General features: G+C 38.3%; 1 protein-coding gene across 1 annotated transcript in view; it reads right to left on the bottom strand.

Moving 5' to 3' along the window:
* NELL1 (neural EGFL like 1) overlaps positions 1-23,500 on the bottom strand; it is a 281,494-nt gene that overhangs the window by 234,449 nt on the left and 23,545 nt on the right. The window contains exons 3-4 of the mRNA XM_061999665.1: positions 19,909-20,059; positions 5,390-5,560 (exon numbers count right to left, since the gene is read on the bottom strand). Of these exons, the coding sequence (XP_061855649.1) occupies positions 5,390-5,560; positions 19,909-20,059 (322 nt within the window). The remainder of the gene's footprint in view (positions 1-5,389; positions 5,561-19,908; positions 20,060-23,500) is intronic.

Genomic DNA, 23,500 nt, shown 5'->3' with positions numbered 1-23,500 from the left:
CAGCGGCTGACTTCTCAGTAACTGACATCAGCTGGATCTGGATCAGCTCTCAAAAGAAACCACAGCAGATGTCTGGTCCACCCTAGGCAGACGTCCCTCTGCTACAGCACAGTGCCCCAAGTACTGCTACTGACTCTAAGGGGTTGCTGCCTTCTAAGGGTAGTCAAGGACCCAAGACAGGCAGGATCAGGGATGTTAACAGATTGTTAACATTTATTTTCTACAGCATTTTTTCAGCACTTTCAGAAATACTGATGGCCTTCTCCCATTTCTGTCAATTCAGTATACAAAAAAAAAAAGATCAATGGATTTTTCTCAGATTAAAAAAACGAATCATCATCATTAGAGACTGGGATTAAGAACTATTACTCAGTCTTTGATCATACTCAGGTTATCATTCTGCTGATGCATTAACCATTCAATAAAATCCCTGGCTATTACAACATCTCTTTAAAAAAAATATTTCCTCAAGTAACACTGAATGCATCCTGCTCATTGCCTTGCAGCTTAACTGCAACAACTGTAATGATAAAGGCCTGACAGCAGCTGATGTGATATGCCAGCTGTAGATCGCTCATGCTAAAAAGTTTATGGCCTTTCTGTCAAACAAAAGAGACAATCAGGAGGTGAAAATTCACTTCCAATCCACAGTACCACGGATTTGAAGTTGGGTGCACCTGTAATGCACGATTATAGCACTCTACCCAAGTCACCATTTCTCTGACAGCTTTTGCTACAGCTTAAAGAGCAGAGCAGCAATGTGGGTCACAAAATCATATTCAAATACTGAAAGTAAATTACCTAGCTGCATAACACTTCCATCATGCCATCCTCTCTCTCAAGAGTGCATTTTAGAGTAAGTAAAGCAGTGAATCCCTCTTTTAAATACATCCCTTAACCTTCTTTGAATTTATTACATTTTAATTGAAGTCACAGATTTTGTTTAGCTAAGTTGAAAACCTCAGGTTGCCAGACAGACTATCTTATTTAGAACAACTCAGAAGCCTTAGATTCCCATATTTGGATCATGTTGCTTTAATTTATTTATTTTTCCAATTAAGAAGTTCTCACTGTTCATGCATTTTTTATTCCCTAATGCACTATCAGAAAAACATAAAAGAAGCAGACAACATGTTTTTACAGATGGAAACTACTTCCTAGCCTGCTCTAGTTTTATAGTCTATTCTCTCATGCTCTTACCAACCCCCTCCATCAAACAGCTAAGAGTATCCATCAGAACCACAGGCTGTATTCATACTAAAAGGCACTCCAGCACATATTTTCACTGGAAAACATGAATTTTTGCAGCAAAGTGCCTTTCTCCCTTTCTATGCCTCCAGACAGCATTCAAGTAAAGGAATACTGACACTGATCAAGTGAGCATCTTTGTAGCAATATGGTTGGTGAGAAATAAAACAATAAAAGAAAGGAAGCACCTTTCAAGTTTACCTCCCCAGCTTAATTAGACACACTGAGAACAATTGGGAACTTGTACTTCAGAAATAAATTGTCAATAAATACATTTTGATACATCTACCACCTCTTTGTCATTCCCTCACTCTTCTCTTACCATTAGTAGATGCAGCATTTTTCTGTTACTGTTGCAGGGGGCAAGCACTGAAGCAGGCAGTCAGGTACCATGGGCAACATTACAGACTCTACAGCTGAAACTAATTCCCACAGATGCCAAACACCAGCTCTTAGAGGACTGTGATAGTCTCCTGGGATTGCAAATCTCCTGACAATACAAATATGAACAGTAGCACCCTTCACCCCTACTCCCCTAAGAGGCTAAATGTGGCAAGGTGCACGGCAGAGTTCATTTCATTATGTATTAAACCCTTAGTGCCGTATGGTATTTAAGGACTCTCTGACAACGATGCAGTTGTTCTAGCTCAACCTAAACACTCACTAGAAAGCCTCTTATAACTCCTTTTTCCCTAGAGCAGGGAAACACAGATCCTATACATAGCCAATATTTTGAAACAAAGTTTGTTTCCCTAGTGGACTCAACATTGGAGATAAATGGAAATTAAGTCTGCTGCTCTTAATTTCACTGTTACTTTCAGCAGAAGCTTTACTTGTGCATCAGCTGTACATTCATAATTAACATCATCTTTTCATTTTTCTAAGCTTTCAGAACCTTACTAGCATGTTAAAAGCATGTTAGTAAGTATACCTGCTGCTTATTATGCTAACTTTCCAAGACATATCCCTTGCTAGAGGTTACTGCCTGGGTTCAGCACAAAGGCTCTCCAAGTCAATCAGAAGAGTACAGTGACGTAAAACATGTTTTTAATCTGGACTCTAAAGTATCTTCCTGTGTCAGCACCTCCAAGCTGCAGCATCAAACTCAGCTACAATTCTCAGTCCTTGTTCTTGAAGGAGCAAATAAGATGCAGCAGGAGATTATTTCAAAAGGACATGTACTTGAGCAAAATGTGCCTCTGTTGATAGGTATGCCTCCCTCACTATATTACATCTCATTAGAACAGAGACAATTACACTGTTTTTAAAGATGACTCTTAAAAGCACTAAAGGCTTTTACTAGTCTCAAGTACTTTTCCCTTACCTATCCAGGTCTGAAAAACAAAGTCAACTTTGAATTGAATCCAAAAAACAATCAAGTATGAAATGTCAAAGCAATTTTACAAAATCAGAGTAATGTGGGTGATCAGACTAGGAAGAATAAAAGTAGATTCTACTACGTGTTTACTAATTGAAAGTTTCATCTGCAGTGCTTTCTGATCTACTGCAGTTTTTAGAGCTCAGAGAGTAGCTTTGGGTATCAGTACAACTCCTGTCAAAATTGGGTTGTGGCTGGATATTTTGCCCAATGCAAACACTTTCAGTGTACTCTCAAACACAGATTAACATAACGAACACTGCATTCACAAATTGGTCACCCTGAATAGCCTTCCAAATATGCCCCGAATAAAAAGAATAATGCATTTCTATAAATTCAGGCATATCTGTAAGGAAGCAATGTTACAACCTCCTGAGAGAAATCCAGTAGGAATCCAAGAGATTTATTTTGTTAGTCTTTTTTTTTTGTCTTTTTTGCTTTGTTTTGATTTTTTATAAGGGAAAGAACAGCAAGTAAAAAGAAAAAATTTCATTAACTAGACAGATATACTTCAAGCTAAATTCTTCTTCTGATGAACCTGAATCACTGCAAGAGATGGGACACATGAATCTGTTGACTGCAGTTGTATTCTCTTTCCCTGTGACATACTTGTTCAATTAAGTCTGCAGAAGCATCTTTTCTCCTTAGGCATCTGGAACTCTACTGAGAGTCACTGACACTACACTAACCTAAAATGGTAGCATTTACATGTGAAGTCCACGGCTTTCAACACTGGATTCCACGCACACTTTCAGCTGCAGCTTTCCTAACACCAACATGAGGAAGGCTTAGGATTTTCTGTAGTGCTCAGATGTGTCCCTCATTGGCTTGCTCTTCATTTTCAAATCTTTTGATATTTATTTTTTGTAGCATCATCAGAAAATGTTAACAAAAGATGAACAAGATGTTGTCTCCTGAGTGCAAAGATGGAAGGGGTTAAAATATAATAAAGGAAACTATAGCACCAGTATTCACAAAATTCTCTAATTAACCAAACAGAATTGCTACAGGAACTTAAAGAATTGGGAACATGAGTCAAGAAAGACTTCCTTTTTTTTTTCCTTCTCATTTAAATTTCTACTGTCATCTATCCTCAAGTCATGCTTTCAGAACTGTTCCCATTACTCTTCCACAGGAGTTACCCTAAAATACCACAAATATACATATAAAGAGAGGCATTTAGTTATGGATTTATGCTGGAAGTAGCTCTGAGACACACCACCTTCAGGGACACTCTCAGTTGGATCCGGTCTGTTTAGGGCTACCTGACAGAGACAGCTAGACACATTTATCACCTCATATGACAGTACAGCTCATTTCATAATCATATTTTATCTATTGCTGCCTGTTGCTGTGAAGAAAATCAGGTCACAACTAAGATTGTGCAACTCTCATCCCTAGGTAGACTTCTGCACTAGGCATTTTGTGTTTTCTTCTTTTTACATTGTGTGCAAGAAGGCAGTCAGCAAAACAATCTGCTAAACACACTTGCTGTTCATAAGAAAAAAAGATCACAGGAGACAATGAAGAACTTTTCCCAACAAATAAACAAAAACCAGATAAAAGATAAACAAAAAATGGTAAGATAAATACATCACCAATTTTAGACTTCATGGCTCAATGAAATTAAAATCCTTCTAAGCGCTTAATTGCTTCTACGATCCAAATAAAAGGATTCAATAAGCAACCTTCTGCAGATTAGGTTTTTTATGTCAGCAGTTACTGCAGCTCCAGAAAATGGTTATAAGTTCTCCAAACAGTATCTCATAATTACTTTGGTTGAAATTTAAACTTTATCAAGTGTTCCAATAAATATATGCTCCTATAACTTTATGCTCATATAACTTTATTCTGCCTGCCTGAACAAAACAAAGACTTCAGAAAACATATCTGCTACCATCACCCTATCCATTTAAGTGCTACAATTTCAAAATGCCTATGCTGATCATCTCACTGAAGGCCAGGACTATTTTTAAATTCATTCCAGTGCTAGAAGACTTGAAAGTAATGTTTCACTTTCCTCATTCCTAAAGTCTGTTTTGAAGGTCTTGATTTCCAGGTTGAGTTCCCTCATCAACCACTAAGTTAGTAAAAGCCAAAGTCTTCAATATATTGTGAGATCAAGTCCCAAGGGAAGAGAGATTCTAGGAAGTGAGATCCGAAGTTTGCTGCTTTTCATTCCTTGAAATCCTGACAATATGCCATCTTGCAGTCTTGACAACTTTTAAAGGAAAAAAAGTGCAATGACAGATAGAGTACCCTTCAGAAAACAAAAAGCACCAGTTCTAGACATACAAAAAGAAGCTTCCAGGTTTCTCAGAAGTTTCCAATTGGGGCAACGGGTGGAAAAGCAGTTAAAAGTGCATTGCTTGATTATGTAGAAGAGAATTAAAATGCCTCTGACACATCTATTAAGTTTTCAGGTATGCTGAGTGAAGCAGTTCACAACAGAACAGATTGCACATCAATCTATCACACTTAAATGCAATCACAGTCAAACGTAACATCAGCTAGCACCTAAATTACAGAGATACATTTAATACTCCCCAGTAAGCAATCAACCTTTTCCACATTTATTCATAATCACAATGAATTGTTTTGTTTTAATGCTTTGTTTTCCTTCTCTTATCCCATGGCAGTTTACCGTGCTTTTTAAATTAGAAAGTCTTAAAAAACAGAAACGAACTCCTTTTCTCATTTTATTCCTGTGTATAAAACAAGAGAATTTTTTTAATATATACGTAAATCAACATATTTTCTTACCTGTTGCAGTCCACATGGAGCAGAAGGTGGGATGCACTGAGTGACACAGCAATCTTATGCCACTGTCCATCTGCCAGACGGTATGGGAACACCTCTGTTCTTGACTTCCCATTAAACCTGTAGTGATATCTAATCTCATCCCGTAGGCCACTGCTCTCCAGTTCAAAATAGCTGTATTTAAAACATGAAGAAGAATCAGTCCCAGTTTTTGGTTTATTTGTTGCTTCTGTCACTTTCTTCTTAAGTCATGGACTTTTTTTAAGCCAACACCACATGTAAGGTGGACATTTCAAGAAGTTACTCAGCATGGATTAGCTATTAGTTCATTTTTAAAAGATGGATAGAGACAAGACTATACATTCAGTGCACTACAAAGCCAGCAACACCAATTACACAAAAACAGCTCGCATTCAAAACATCATTGACAGTCCTGTAAATCAAAGTCCTCTTTATATCCACAGAACAGGTTCAACTACAAGAAAATAAGCCTTTTTCTTTTCACCAAAATGTTTTGTATGAACACAGGATTTGTAGGAAAAGCAAAAAATAGAGTTGTACTTATTATTACCAATGAACAAACAAAAAGCCATTAAGATAGAAACCACTGGGTAATCATTAAATTTGTATTTACTATTTGCAAATCCACTTCTTTAAAAACACATTTACTTTTAGTGTTCCCCTACATGTAACTGTGCTTAACTCATTCTCTGACTTTTATTGTTACAGCTGCAATTGTTCAGATTTACAAGGAATCAAAACCTCCTAGCTGGACTAGGTGTCTTGACTCCTGGCATAAACAAACAATCAAAACCTTCAGGCGATTGTCACAGTCATAGGACAGCTAACAAAGTACAGCTATTAACTGGCTTCATGCCAGAGGGGGAGCCAATTGTTTTTCTAGGGTAAATTTAGCTCTTCCAGGTGGTAGCATATTGACAGGGTAAATAGTGAAGACTTCTCTTAGCCCTCAGATCACACCAAGTATTTACAGCATATCAAATCAAGGCTCCGTTTCCCCTGCTAAAATGAAGTCCTGGATGTAGAAAGGAGATGCAGACCTTGCAGACCTCCTATTACAGCAGAAACAACTCTCCAACGAAGTGCAGATGTCAGTTGTCCAGCTAGTCCCTACCCTCACCTAACTCCACAGTCTCATAGATTTTCTCTGCTGGACAACATTGATTTAACATGGGAGTTGTAAGATGGATGAAAGTTTGGGGTAAAAAGGAAAAAAAAAAAAGCTAAATCGACTTTCAAACAAGAAATGCAACACAAAATAACTACTTGTCTGCCTAATCTAATTTTCTCATGCACCTTTTACATTGCTTGGCTGTACACAGACCTTAATAGGCAGTGTGCAGAAGTGTTACATGAGGTGTGTGCACTTCATCAAGAATAGCTCTTACCACTAAAGCATAGGCTTTTAAAGAACAGAACTGAAAACAAAAACACAAACCCATGAGATATTTTGGAGAAACTCACTTATGAAATAAAACCCTGGCTAGGAACACATGAAAAGATCGCAACAGGCTAGGATGGGGAACACCAAGACAATAAATCTTGACCAAAAGAGAAACTCAAGCCCCACTCCATCCCAGTAGCGCCTTGACATTGCATTTCTCATGCAACACAGGAGCATCGTCAGGTCATCCAAATCAAAGGCTCAAGTAGCTAAGTGAAAAACACAAGCAGATAAAGGCAAAGCCAAGACTGAAGGAAAACACAGAAGGCAAAGGTACAAATAAAATACGTGCAGTACAGAGTGGACTGTGTAAAAAAGGCTGGTGCTGTGAAGGAACTGGTCTGTTTCATGCACATAAAGACACAAGAATCACAGAGAAACAGGAGCTGTCTAAATAGTGGAGCAGAATATTCATTAATTACTACCACCACCCTCCTCATTAAAATACCTAAATTACATTCATAAGATATCTGGAGAGAATTCTTTTTATTTCATTGTGATGCTCGGTAACAGCATAGTCGATATACAGAAGATAACTGCTGCTGGTGTTTCCAAGCCAGGAAAGCATTGTCAGTGGCATCATACTTACAAAGTTAAATGTTTCATAATTGCCATCTGCTGTCAAAGCACAAAAGGAAGTCATTAAACAGACTTTCTCTCATGTTCAGATAAACAGCAGTGAGGTAGAAAACTAAAAAAAAAAAAAAAAAGAGGGAGAGCTATATAACATTCTGGCATCTCTCCCACACACAAAGTATTTGTATAAATATATATATAATACTTATATTTACATGGTTGATCACTGAAGCTTAAGAGTCTGAGAGCAAGTCAACCTCCTGTTGCAGGCAGCACATTGCTTCCTGCACTCATTCCTCATTATCTCCACTAGTCACCAAGCTAATCGCTTACCACACAATGTTTTGTTTGTTAATAAAAAGGCAACAGTCCAGCCCTGGAAAGGTCAGTCAGGTACTGTACTTAATCACATCTCAGTATTTGAACAGCATAGGGAAATGCAAAGCGATGTAGTTTTTCATCTGACAAGCTTTAGTGTCAATAGTTACTTCAAGACAAAAAACAGCTTGTTGCTTAAGTACTGCGTTTGTTGTCAATTCAATCTCCTGACTTATTTAGAAGTGACTAGTTAAAATGTGTTTTACAGAGCCCTGTTTTACTCAGCAGTGCATTAGGTGTTCATGTATAAAAATATTAGCACTGGCTACTACAGTAAATTTTATGTCTTCTGTGACAGGAAAGAAGGGTGACAGCGTACAAATCCTGCATCTACTTTTCACCACTTTTCAACAAGTGCAATTCAGAAGCAGTAACACTCAAACATCAGTAAACAACAGTCAACAAAATCCCAACAGCAGAAAGTGGCTGGATGAGCCCAACATACATATATCTCAAGTACTTCAAAAATAAAAACGAACATGTTTGCATTCTTTTTTTTTTTTTTGGAACATGCATCAATTCACATTGAGATCTTGACTACAAACACAGAAGTCACTGTGTTCACAATTCAAAAGACCCAGTTGTCTTTTCTCTACCAGAATAATTTATATGCAAATAGCTTTCTCAATACCAAACATCATCTTTTCTTTCCTCCTCCCACCAGACTGGAGGAAAGCCTCTTCGAAAGCAATGACACAAAGGCCATTCACTCCTAGAAATAAATGCACCTGCTCCATGTTCAAATTCTGATCTGCAAATTGTGGAATGGGAGATGAAAGAGAAGAAAAACATAAGCTTAGGAAAGAAATCATCAGCCTGGGAGAAAACAATTAACAAAGTCAGAGAAAATACATGGATTTTTTTTTTTTCAATATCTATGTCATCTTTGACTTGAAATGCCATTGCATAAGTCTCTATCTACTATAAATCAACAAGTAAAAGAGAGAGGAAAATTAACTGAAGCTACCATAGAAGAGGCAAGAAAATTAACAAGCCTCCACCAGGTGTGTCTTTTTGTAGGTACTTGCCAACGTTATGCAAGGAAGAAGAAACCAGAGGAACAGAAGTCATCAAGGTGTCTGAAAGGCGTGCAGCATCTGGGACTGCCTGAATAAATGTATCATCAGTAGGCAAGTGTGACGTTTCAGTGTTGCCATGAAATCCATATCAAAAGCCCAAGAGAGATCCCCAAGAGTTACCACTAGTTCTGTTCCTGGGGCACATCTGAATGAAGCCTGACTAAAATGGATCTAAGATATCTCTTTGCATCCACTTGCTGCTATAGTTAGCCCTCTGCTACTCTCCTCAAGACCTTTTCCAAGAGAGATGTGAGACAGTAATTTACTTGTCAACTTATTAGCACCAAATGATAGTTTCTTGGTTTATTTCTTATTTCTCAATGAGGATTTCTTTATTTTTTAAACAGATGTGGTCAAAAATAATACGCATTTTGACAGATGAAATTCTCAGAACATGCATATTAAGAAGGCTCTCTCCTTATGGAAAAGCAATACATTATGACTTCAGCTGAAATTTTCCTCTTACTAGAATTTCCCCATTTGCAAAGGATGTCATCTACTGCTGGCTTCATTTATACAGTTACAGAACTCAAATGCTTTTATAGGTCTGTCCACAGTCTCTCATTCAAATCCCAATGTGTAACAAAGAAAAATGTTTAAAAGAAGAAAAAAAAACCCCATGTTGCTAAATTCAGATTAATTTTAGTGTCATTAAAAAAGTCAGGATATTTGAAGATCATGCAATGTGCTTTACAGCACAACATTATCCCACAATCAACTCAAGAGATGCTTTACAATTCTTTGACCTATTTTGGAACCCTTATGTACTTCACATAAGTATTGCTATGAAAGGGTAAAGTCTGGCTCAATGAAGTTTAATACTTGCTGCTTTTTTTTTTCCTTTAGTCACAATCTAGTGAATATTTAACTGTGCATTTGACAGCTCATTTCACTTCCAGGTGAAGAGAAAAAGGTGTCTAAAAGTATACTGTAAGCTTGAAACAGCTGCTGTGGATGTAATGACAAAAAAAAAATTGGAAAAAGATATCATCAACATTAAATAAGAGTATATAAGACACCTGAAGCAGAAAAGCAAAGTATTTCTAGAAGGTGAGCTGGCTTAATCCACAATCTATATTAAAGAAATACGCTCATCTATTCATCATCTCTATTACAACAGTGACCTTAATCTGTTCACAAAGGACAGCACATTCCAAAGATGTAAAGATTTTGCTGGTGCCACGTTGTGAAATGGCCAAAGGAGGGAGAACTCAGACTCCAAGTAAGACACAACTCCAATAATAGCTCTGGGATATATGTCCTTCTGAACATCCTTAGTGTATACAGCACTTTTTGTTCTGATCTTTAGAATGCTAACACCTACTACAAGATGCTAAAATATCCCACAAAGAAGACAGGGCACCATCTGGTAAGCACAATAGTGATTAAATGCCCTGATAAGAGCTCTAAAACTAAAGCAAAACTACTTTTTGCATTAAATTCTGGAAATTTTCCCTTTTATCACATTCTAACATAAATAAAGCAGAGTTATTCTGATTTTACAACTTCCATCATCTCTGATCAAGTGCCAGATGAAGCCCCAAAGCCTCTTTCAAGGAGCGGCACCAGCATTTATAGCAGATGCTCTTGGAGCTACTGAACAGATGTCCCAGGGCAAGGCAGCAGGCACAGATGGCATCCCTGCGAATATGTACAAACTTGAGGTTGCTATCAAGTCAAAACACTTGTGCATCTGCTTAACATTGTGTGGGAGAAGGTCACAAAACCACAGGAAGTCAAGAATGAAAGCATTGTTCCCCTTGCACATACTGCAGCCACACTACAATGTCTGGTCTTTTTAATTGCTGGGGTGGGGTGGGTTAATTATGGCCATAATAATCAGGCTGTTATGGAACACAAGCTTCTGGAAAGTTCTGTCAGTCTGAAAAGGGAACAAATTCTTATATTTTTTAATAGCAAAGCAAATACAAGGAACATTCAGCGACCATACTATTTGATGTCATCAGCTAGAAGTTCAGGAAGCTTCTGCACAAATTTGCCTACTTGGACATGTTTATGCATGAAGTTTTATCATTTCACAATAGCACCATGCCAAACAGAGTATCAGAACATTTAATGATGTTTAATGATACAAATGGCTTCAGGCAAGACTGTGCTGTAGCATCTTCACAGAAACACTTGTTGAGGTATTCAGAGACAAACAGCCAACAAATCTGCATCCATTAGCACACAGATTTCAGAATTTTCAATCTACAGAGATTCTATGATGAATCACAGACCATTACACTTCTGGCCTTTTGCTGTTACCACTGATTGGGTCTGTGCACACAGTGGTACACATAGCACATGGTTATTTCGCTTGTGCTGCCAAGGAGCTCAGCCTGGACAGCAACATAAAAGGTAACTGAGATATTGTTCTAATGCTTCCCAGTGGAAGGCAAGTTGTGCCAAGCACAGGCACTGAGTAATCAGTGCTGCAGGTAAGCTGGCAGGCATATGTCCAAGACCATTGCCAGTGACAATGAGGACATATAAAGCAAAAGCAGTGCCTCTGAAACAAGAGATGCATCTCCTCAAACAAAAGTAAACACTCATCTTGCAGTTGTCACCAGCATTCTGTACGGATGCTAAACTAGAACAAGTTACAGCTGTCAAGGCAAAGATCTCAGTCACTTCCACAAGCACCGTTCTCATACCCTAGTTACTATAAAGTGATAGGGTAAGATCCCAAGCTCTGAAGCATTACACACTGTCAAACACTGGATTTTGAAGAAATGCTCTTACAGGCTCAAGCACACATGTCTAGTCCACTGCTACATATGTTTCCTTAAAAACCAAACTAAGCTACTTTTTAACAGCTAAATACAGATAGATTGAGAGGCTGCACCATAGATGGCAAATCTCCACTTATGTGACATTAAAGACTTACTAACTTCTGTGGCAGATTATGTACTGATATAATATCTCATGTGTAAAATCAAACTGACATCAGATATCACAAAAGGTGTCATGAATAGAAGGATCATCTATGACAATGAAGGCATCTTGCTAAAAAAAAAACCACATTAACTTTCTGCAAAAGAAAATGCAAAAGCTGAATCCCATATGCTGCACAAAGACTCTATCATCACCTACCATATTCCACGAGTATTCCTCCTATACAACCAAATCCAAAATAAGCCAGAACTTAATACTAAATCCTTTTAAACCTCTCAAGTAAAAGTCTGAAAGTTCAACTTCACTACGCTGTTGTCTACCTAAATAGGATTCTTTCAAACACTTGAATCCTTACATTTCAATCCATCCAATTAAAGAACTTTATTTTCCCATTCATACCACTGCAAGGACATTGTGACACATGTTAAACCAGCCTAGCTTGAAACATTTAGAAATAAAAACAGACACACTGACATTTTCTATAATAAACACTTGTCTTTTGTTCTACAAATCTTTTACATGGCAGCTGGGAATGTGAACTGAAAGACATTAAGCATTTATGACGTTCAAAATACACATTTGTGTACCTGTGACTAGGCAAAGGTCATCCAAATACAAACTTACTTTCTTCTTTGATCATATGAAGAAAAAACGTAACCCCAACACCTGCCTGGCAGCTGAAAGACAGTTGGAGTCAGAGCTGGTTCAAAGTAGCTGCTCATTTTCATGGCGTGCTTTGTAAGGATTGATCTTAAGCAGGTTTTTTTTTCCATTTCAGATGTCTAAAAATCTGTCTTCACTGTGGCTGCTACCTGCCTACTATCTGAAAAAGACCTGGTCTCTAATATTCATAATAAAACAAGTAGGTAGTACCACAGTGTACCTAAAAATAGTACAGCTTCTCAGCAGGCTTCAGAGCTGTAACAGTCAGGAAAGGGAAAAGTTTATCATCTGAAGTATGGTGAAGCTCTGACTCCTTAGAAAACCACCAATCCACCACTGTCCTCACATACATATAGACACAAACTCCTACAAGAACCAAGACATCTCTACTAAAGGTAGGGATCTGCAAGAAATGTACAAGTCATGGGAGAAACCTGACTGTATTCCCTTACAAAAAGCAGAGGTTGATCTCGCAGTAAGGGATGCAGCCTAGTATAACCACTCCTCAAAGAGATGGCCTCACTCTCCTGCCTTTGCATCACATTCTCACATCATCCTTTGCATCAGATTTAGCCATTCGCTTACAATAAGGCATGTCAACCCGATGAACTACTGTGACAGAAAAGTAACCTGACAAAATAGAAGAATCAGTACCTGACATATCACCACTCCAGAGCCAAGCCACCTTGTACTCACACTATCACTGTAACTCTGGCAAGGAATCCAATCCACAGTAATACTCTCAAGCAGTCCTTGAAGGGCTCATCACCCACAACGCTTGACCAAAGGTCAAGTTTTCCCAGTGCACCAGTGGATTACTTGCAGTCCACAAAGCATTTGTATCCAAGAGCTTTCTGAATTGAGGCTGTCAATATTTTAAAGCTGATCTGGGACTTTGAGCTGGCATTAGCTCAGAGATCACTGCATGTACACACAAGCCTGAAGGTGCTAGTGTGACCACAGAGCCTCCAGTAGATCTGTAACCAAAGCAGAGCGTAGCTTCTATCCAGCCCCCTCCCTCCCTCATATTCATCACTACAGCAAAAACTCAGCTCAGGGAATCCCCAAATCCATAATCTCTAAATGACAGATTTTAATAGAACAAGAGAGGACCACATAGCCTTTTAAATTAACGAGGTCTGCCACCTGAGTCAAACTGAAAACAGATATCCTAATTGCTGTATCCTTAAAAGAAAGGTTCTTCTCTCTGATCTTACTCTCAAATTCAACGACTTCTCAGTGATTTCTTAAGTTAGGACAAATTCCAGACATTTCTGATAGATTCCCTGAAAAAAAATTATCTTTTCCTTTCCCTCTCTCAGGGCCCAGCCACATGTCGGCTCTCTGCTGCTCTCTGGACATCCTCAGTCTCCACCTAACCCTGCAGGCCTCTCCTCCTCCCCTCACTGCTGCCACCTGAGCACTGGCAGCTTTCCCCAGCAGTCATTAGGGCAGGGACTGCCATACTCCATCTCAGAAGGCAAGCAAAGAACACAGGCATCATTAGTAACCTGCAAACAGAACCCAAAAACCAGAGACATCACCCAAACGTTAGTCTAACCAGGCAAATGACCATCTATGAATAACATGTTGCAAACATTTAACCATCTTATTAAATATGAGAGTTATATTCTTAACAAGTAGCCCACATTCAGCAGACACAGCTTTCAGAAACTTTCCTTCAGTGAAAGTCTAAGACATTTCAGTGCTTTTCCTGTATCAGAGGGTCATAAAACAAGCAAACAGAATAACTCAGCATGTTGGCAAAGACTCCTGGGGGACTCACACATCCTGCTCCTGGCTGACCACAACATTCCTGCACTGTCCAAATTCAGTTTTAAAGTGTTTCAAACTGTCAGCTATTCTGCTACAATTGCCAGCAAGGTCCAATCAATGTGTTTCAACAGCTGGTTATCAGTAACATGTTAATACTTCAGAGAGACAAGGATTGTCAGCCTAGTGTACATAAAACACCTGCTCTCAGCAGGGAGCCCCACGATGGAAGGCAGCTCCTGGAGCACTAACTCCTTTTTCACAACACTTAAATCAGTGGAAGATGTATAGATTATATATAACAGTTCTGCCTCATCTTCCTCTTTTGCATAACCCAAGCACAAAAGTGGGTCCAACATTATTTGCATCTCTAATGACCTTTTCGGGGGGGAGGGGGGAAGAAAAAATTGTTAAAGAGGAAAATTCATCTGCCTGTTTCATCAATAAAAAAATTAAGAATAAAAAAAGTGTGTAGATGCCTCACATATTTCACATTACTTCATTCAGAGGGACAAAAGTAAGGTTGGAACTTTATATTCTCTGTACAGCTTTTCAGTTTTGCAATTCTACATATAAATATTAATGAAGATGTGAACTTTACCCTAAAACAAAAAGGTTAATGGATACATTTGCAGAGGTTTTCCTTCCCTTTTTGAATACCAGGCATCTCAAAAACCAATATGCGTATATACATCTTGCAAAGCATCATCTAAAACATAGCATGGGTAAATGCAATCTTTCAGGTTTATAGCTGGGGTCAGAAGTCACTTGCACAGGTTGCTTTTCATTAATTAGGTTTCAGTGTTTAATTTAAGTAGTTTGCTACCCTTTTATGTTTTTAATCAAACCTACTATGGCCTGGTAGCCTTCCAACTGTTATTTGTGAACATATAGCTTTCTAGCTACTCACAAGTTTTAGAAGCTGTTCATGGTGTCACTGGGGGGAAGTATTCAACACTCTAGCAAATTCCCAAAACTGATTTGCTAGGAATAAAAATCTTTCACTATGAGCCTGACATTTCTCATAATCCCTCTAACTATTTATATCAATAAAGCTTGCTGTGAGAAATCATTTCACCATAGCAGAACAGTTAGCTTGTAAATTTCCAAATACCTGGCACAGAATAAATTTCCTGAAGTTAGGCCCTAGATATAGGTTAGAGGAGAGAGAGGAGAGAGAGGAGAGAGAGGAGAGAGAGGAGAGAGAGGAGAGAGAGGAGAGAGAGGAGAGAGAGGAGAGAGAGGAGAGAGAGGAGAGAGAGGAGAGAGAGGAGAGAGAGGAGAGAGAGGAGAGAGAGGAGAGAGAGGAGAGAGAGGAGAGAGAGGAGAGAGAGGAGAGAGAGGAGAGAGAAATCTGTAAGAAGAAAATCTTAGCAACATTAATCTTATGACTCTCTCCTATCATGGTAGGATCTCCCACCTTGAAACACTCTTCAGAAAGAATGACAACACATGGATAGAAAGTTAGAATCAATTAACATGAAACAAACACAAAAGACAGACACGGGACACAAAATAGCAGAAAGGAGCGGGCAAACTGGCATTTTACAAAAGTGTTAGTTTCTCACACTGCCTCTTGAGTAACCAGTAAGAGTAACAATGACTTCTTTGGGAAGGTGAAGGGGGAAGGAGGGACTCACACAACACACAAGACTCGGGGACTCTGAAAAATGCACATAAGGAGAGCCTGAGGAGACACTAAATGATTTGAAAATGTGATAAGCTAGTCAGTAGGATGACCACTCACCAAAAGAATGCTCACCACTCTTTTCCAAGTGCCTTTCCCATTGTTTCTAAGCACCAAAATCTTTGGAATGTATTCAAAGTACACAAATACTTTCCCACTCACTGTAATGCATTATTTTTATTGACAAAGTACAAGAAGAGTTATGGCTAACTTAGGGGGATGTAATTTTCACATCAACAAGAAAAGAAAATATTACAGCAGTCACTCGCTTTAAAATTGTGCCTCAGAGTAGTTGGAAAAATCAGTCAGTTTCTTTGGTGAAAGCCAGTATTTCAAAGCCCGTTAGCCTGGGTAAGTGAAAATCCATGACAGATTGCTCCAGATACTGATCTTCCCAGCAGTGGGAAGGAACCATGAATATATGTCCATCCCATCAAGTAACAAAAGCAATGCTGACTCCATCTAATTTATGTTCTTGGGCTTTGGACTATCCAAGGCCAAAGCAGGTAAGGAGTAGGCAGACAACTTTGGATGAAACTGTATTTAATCACTACTGAAATAAGGATTCATCACGGGTGGGCTTTTAAATATGTTGATGATCTTTTCCAAGCATCTGAGTGGTTTGCAAAGTCAAAGATTGTGAGCAAAATATCTTACAAATATTGAGGATAAAACTACCATAATTCTCCAATGAATGCACTTTCTGCATCCCCAAGTAACATGTTTGTCCATCTTGTATCACATTTTATTAACTATAATTTATGGGGGAAAAAATATCATCTTCAGATTTACCACTGTATCCCAGATAACTATGTACACAGTCAACAGATAGAATCACACTGTTCAATTATACTTAATCTGTGTTACTTAAGCTTTCCATTTTCCAAGTTGTATTTTAATACATTTGGATCATGAAAATGAAGTCTTTGTCATCATTAAGCTGATTCAGCACAATAAAATATTGAAAAATATACATTTATCATCATTGTAGTAAAATCCTGTCCATCAAATGATGATATAAAATAACAGCAAATCTCTAATTGTTGTGAAATATCCATTTCATATAACAAAATATATCTGAATTACTAACTTAAAATAATTTATTGAATACCTTTAGTTTCAAAGTCCATGCTACTAACAGAAAATAAATTCCTGCTAAAACCTACTAGAGACGTGATATACAAACCAAGTATTGTCTGTATTACTATCTTACAGTGGTCATCTCCACCACATATGTCATGCAAAATTGCCTTTTGAATTAGTTACACTTCTCTGCTGGCATAGGTAAATATGTGTGTACACATACATCCGCCTTTTCAGTGCTTGGGAATAAAAGCTCTTTGTAAACTATTAAATCTGTGTGCAACAAAAAAGACATCTCCCATATAGATATGAACTCTTGTACTAACAGCTAATACAGCTGCTTTGAACCAGGTGATGTTGACCTCCTCCACCTTCTGAGGGCTCAAACTTTTACTTGGCCACTTTTGCTTCTCTGATAAGTTAAAAAACATTATGTCCTTAACTACGTTATGTCCTATTTTATGTATAAGGGAAGAATTCTTGGCTTCTCCATAGTCATAAACTACACTAGCTAGATAATAAATGTACCCTTATACATTGTCATGGTCTTAATCACGCTAAAACATAATGATGTTTCATACCCTTTGTATTATCTATCGTTATAGATACATGGAAGGTTGAAAAAACTTGACCAAAAAACTGGATCTCACCATAATAGAACCATGATAATTATCAAAAGCTTAGTAGGAGCATTAATTTTTAAAAGGTTTTCCCATTGTCAAGGGCCTGCACCCATTTCAGTCCATATGCAAAAATAAAGATAAGAGTGAGCTGAGCAGTTAGAGCAACGCAAAAAAAATTATCAGGCTGAAAGTGCTGCTAATACATTGATCCTATCATAAGCAGGGTCCTCTTCAGTAGTGCCTCCAACCTTTGCTCTCTGCTCATCACTGTTAATCCAATGCCATCCACTTCATTTCTGTCATCAAAGACCTAAGGGTTTGAAACCACTTTCCTTATCAAGGTTCAAGCAGCAACTTCAGAAACTAATGAAACAAACCATGATCCTGTTTTAAGTGATACACAATGAACACAGGAAAAAGGATAATTGCAGTAAACCATCTGTCATTCAGAATGTAACAGTCATCAGCAACAATGGTTACTGCTTCTCTCTTACATAGGATTACACAGGCTGAAATTACCTCAGCTACTATGCAGAACAAAGGTTTAATTGAGACTGGCACTCAATCCTCCAACTACATGTATTTTTAAACAGATGTCTGTTAATTTGAAATACTAGAGATAATCTCAGTTCCAAAGACATCAGCAGCACATTTGGTTCAATAAAGATTACTCCTGCATAGCACATCTCTCTACAAGCCTCTGTCTCTGCCCACGAAAGTAGAAGACTTACGTATCTAAATGCAGAAGAGTGTATCTAAAAATCCATGTGCTTTGTTTTGTACAGTCATCATTGCCTGTCTAGTTTGACCTTGGATTTTGTTGAGTGCATCCATGTGTCCCAACATGTGACAGTGTTCCTTCTGTCAGTGGCTCTCCTCAATGTCCTCCTTCTCAAATTTAAAAACAAAACAAAATCAAACCATCCTTAACATGGCAAATTGATCCTGTTAACCATGACTTCAGAGAGCTATAATGTCCTGGAAAAGCTTGGAGGAACTAAAAAGTAATGACAAAAGGAATGACAGAGAGAGAAAAGGGAAACGGGAAGAGTTGGAGGGAGGGATCCTTGTAACATTTAAAACAATATTCTCATCCATTGAGACAATGGCCTGGAAAATGAAATAAGTAAAAAATAAGAGACCAATAAGAAAGTAGAGGTGACAGAAAAGTATGATGATAGAATAAGGAAATAGTGGAGCCCTCCACTTTGCTATCCTTGTCCAGACACCTTTGCTGTAGCACTGACAAAAGCTATCACTGACAATTTGGTCCTAAGAAAGTCACCACCTTCTCCTTCATATACTTTCTCAAGAAGAAGTAAGGAATTGGGCTAATGGTTCTGCATCACAATTCTATGACTGGCACCACATTGAAATGAGAGCAAATCACAGAACATCCTGTGTACAACATCAAGTCAGACTAGATAGAAAAGTCCATCAAGACCTAAGAAACTAGGACAAAAGCATTCACAAAGTTACAAGTTAGAATACTATGTAACATCACACACTTTGAAACATCAAAACATTGGAACCCTGTTATGTGGCATAATATCAAGTACACTTTTTTAGAAACAAACTGAGGTCTGCCTCTGTAATAGTTAATCACAGAATCATAGAATGGTAGGGGTTGGAAGTGACCTTTAGAGATCATCTAGTCCAACCCCCCTGCAGAAGCAGGTCCACCTAGATCAAGTCACACCCTGAACAAGACCTCTCTGTTCTTCCTATACTGACAGCAACAAAAAAACCAAACAACTCACACACAAATTAAAAAAAAGGAAACAAATGAAATAAGAATCTACTGTATTTATGCCAGGAAGAAAACATGCACATCACCATCCGGAAGCACAAGTAGCTTAATTGTTTAATTGCTTAATTGTTGAATCTCAAAAATGGAAACATATTATTTGAAAATGTTATAAAACACAGCAAAGCAGGAAACGTGTAATTTTTACTTGTACAGAAAAGCAGACTCCACAGTGCATATAATAAACCAGTAAAGGAAATAGGCATTACAAGGTTTGTAATTTCCAAAGTGCACTGCATCTGTACTACATTGGTTTTGAGCTTTCTGTTTCAGTTAATTTATTTTACAGACCAGGACACATAAATAATGCATTCCTCCTGTAACAAAAAACAACTGGCAAAAAGTAGCAAACTGTAAACTGTGAACAAAGGCTTTAACTTGCACATCAGATTTTACATCTACCATTCCAAAACATTGTCAAAACAGACCACTGAGTGCTCAGGATCTTTTACTTTGCTACTGCAACGAGAGAGAAACAATTTCCTCTTACCTGTGCTCTAATTCTCGGATGGACAGTATAACTCCAGAAGTCGATGCCTTCTGTTGCAAGGTGGCCAAAAACGTGAACTCACTTTTATTCCGGAAGAGCTGAATTAACTTCTCACTCACATGGGGTGCTGCATGGATTTCTCTTTCTGTATCTAGGAATTTTATTTTTAAAAGAAAAAAAGAAGAAAGAAAGAAAATTTTTAAAGAGGGAAAAAACAGTCCCATGAAAATGCTAAGTCAGAAAGATTTAGATTACAGTTTTCATTTTCCCATCAATATTTTTCATTTTTTAGAGCCATCTACCATGCTCCACCACTGCATTTGTTCAATGAAAAACCCAAACGCCATCTCTGTCAGCATGCCCACTTGTCACTTTGACAAGTTCACAACTGGTCAGCTACTGATTTTCTGACAGAATTTTTAACAGGATGCTGAGCCATTTATGTCTGCTGTGAGCAGATTAAGTTGCTGTAAATAAGGTGTGCTGCAGTCAGATAAATAGGCTCCTAAACTCTGAGAAATCTCAGACATTGCCTCTTCCAACACAATTCACCAAGCTCCAATTTCAGTTTTTACCACTGACTCCTTTACCACCTCTCCATCGTACATCAGAGGAAACCCGTCCTTGCACTGTGTAAGGCAGAGATGTATTATCGCTAATAATGCTATACGGCTGTGCTTCTGCCCAAGAAATAAATACAAGACACACTCGCAATCCACTATCGTTTCAGGGATTTTGCAGTTTAAACAAGCAAAGCGTGACAGCTCATACAATATTTATTAAACTACAGTCTGACCAGGCAGATCCAGAAATACTTTAGTCTCACTAATCCTGCTGATGTCCACATGGCAGCACATCCTTCACAAATTTGATCTTCTAAGATTCAAATGCGCTGTCTCCCACCACATTCATTTTTACCTCATCATCTTATTCTCAATAAATCATCACTATGAAAGACGATTAACGATAAAAGGGAGAAATGGTGGCGTTTCACCTTCCCGCCCCTCACCATGTCTCTCATGCTGGGCCTTCGTCACACATTTGTAGGACCTGTGCCACTTGCGGTTCCTGCATGTCACAACCAATTAGAAGCCCAGTGCGCTTCCTTTCTAAAGGTTTGCTTTGAAGCAAGAAAAACCAGCACAAATTCTCAGCTGGTTAAAAAAACACGTAACTCCACTGAATCCTGAGAATCTGGCCCAGCATGAATGCTGTAACACAGTAAGCAGTGATGAGATTTACAATTCAGAACTCTACTGCAAAAAAAACCACAACTCACATTGTGTCATTAAATGAGGCTTTGCAGACAGAAAGAGGAGAGTTTGGCTTGAAAAACAACCTGAACTTCAAAAATGCAACAACACAAGGAATACCATGGACTGAAACCAAACTCCAAGGAAAACGTATTCAAGCGTGTTTTGTAATTGGGTGTCTGAATTTTTCCTGTGCAGCTTAAAGCCCTTCAAATGAGCCTACACACTCAGAATCAATAACACACTTGCACTCTGAAAAGCTTACCTCTGCTAAGTATTGCAAATTAGACATCAAAAATCACAACTCATCATTTAAAAATCTTTGCCAGAGGCTCAAATCCACCTGATAAATATAATGCCCACTTTACAGGATCAAGCTATTTGTCTGTCCAATGCCACTTTTATCATATCAGAGGATAAAGCTTCAAAGAATTGCAATCATTTCCACAGCCATCAGAAAGGGGAATGGAGGAAATAAACAATCCAGCACAGAGGACCAGATTTTGTTTTTATCTGTAAGATTTCATTATCTGTATCATTATCTTCACCTTGCAGGTGTTATTACTGGTTATAAATACCACTTGGGTTTCTTTTTAGAAAGTTGATGCAGGAGACACAAAACTACGTGTCCCATACACCAGTAAATTCTCTGATATCCCGTTTTCTATCTACACAGACAGACAATCCACCATCACTAAGTTCCAAGACACAAGTAAGATTCCAAGATAATATGTCTAAGAGCTGACAGCTGAAGACAATTATCCTTGTTTTGAAGGTTAAGAACCTTAGTATCTTACTTTTTATTTCCAAATATGTCAATTGCCAGAATTAAAATATGACTTACTAAAGCTTTCAAAAATTCTCTCACATGAAAGTAAGTATGGGCAGTGCTGTCAGTGGATCACAGACATTAAAACTTCAGTTAAGCCTTGCAAAGCCCAACACCTTCTCATTACAGGGGTCCCAGATATCAAGCCACATCACACCATCTATCCACCAAATCTTATACAAAAATATAGGACTCCTTAGTCAGAATCATGAACAGATAATCAATGCACTGACTACTTCAGATAGAAATATACTTTGAAATTCTGTGTTACACCACCACTTCATAATCATGAATACACAAAAATCACACACAACTTACACTCATTCTCTGTTGATTAAAATCAGTAAGATCCAAAGTTCTGAAATTCCACAATCCTGGGTTCAAACTACCAGATAACAACAAGTATTTACATACTGCTTTTTCAACACTAATCTAGTATCATTCATCCAAAGGAAGTTATATATCTAGGCTTTTAAAAGTTGACACGTTTCAAAGTATGGTGCTATTTATTTGGTGTAGGTCTACTCATTACCAGTGCCTAGGAACATCCTTTACCACTAGACAACTGAAAAATGTACTCGCAGATGCAGAAACATCTTCATCACTCAACCTCAGTAACTACAAGTGGATGTTCCGAGCAGTGTTGTGGCAGATGGCAAATGTGACCCAGTACCCAGCGAGTAGGCTCAGCAGCTGAGGAGCTCCCCGAGACTCGTGAGGATCCAGAGGGTACACAACCCAGCATTTCAGAGATGATAAACCTGTTGAGGTGCTGAACACAGCCCTGGGCTTACAACCTGGCAAGGAATCACGTGAGACCTCACCGATGGCATGGCCCAGTCAACACCACATCATTCCAGTTCCTGTGCCCCACAGGACAACCCCCCTGCAGCTGCCTGGCAGTGTTCCTCCTCATCCCATGCCATCACTGGGTATGTCATCTGTGTTTTGTTCCATTTCTGCAGAAAGCACCATACAAATGAAATGGGAGTAAAATCTGCTTAGAATACAAGCTTTGTGTTTTCAGGTTGATTTTCACACTTTAAAAAAAAAAGGAAAACTGAGAATACATACACCCCCTCACTGCAGGTGCCTGAAAGGGAAAATACTTTTTATGCCCTCTATAAAAATAACCGTCTGCTTATAATGAAATGTCATATTTCCTACATAATATAAAACAATATAGGTTTATACAGTAATCTTCAGTGAAACATCACTTCACACTTGAATGATAATGCAATCTCAGCAAAATAAATAAACAAACAAACATAGATAAGACTTTCATGTGCCCTTCAATGTGATTATGTTTTCTTAATTTGAAATACTGACTGTCTGGAGGGGTTTTTTAAACATACCAGACTGTTTTCAAAACAAAACAAGCAAAGAAAGCATACACAGTTACTTGAACATATAACAAATCATCTCAGAGACTCAAATAGACACAACTTTCTACCTTCAGCAAAACAAAGAAGCAGAAGACACACCCATGTCAGAGAGAAATCATAGTTGT

The sequence above is a fragment of the Colius striatus genome, chromosome 7, assembly GCF_028858725.1.
Source record: "Colius striatus isolate bColStr4 chromosome 7, bColStr4.1.hap1, whole genome shotgun sequence".
Classification (NCBI taxonomy): Eukaryota; Metazoa; Chordata; class Aves; order Coliiformes; family Coliidae; genus Colius; species Colius striatus.
The sequence above is the reverse complement of the archived record's forward strand: the minus strand, read 5'-3'. Positions and strand labels throughout refer to the sequence as shown.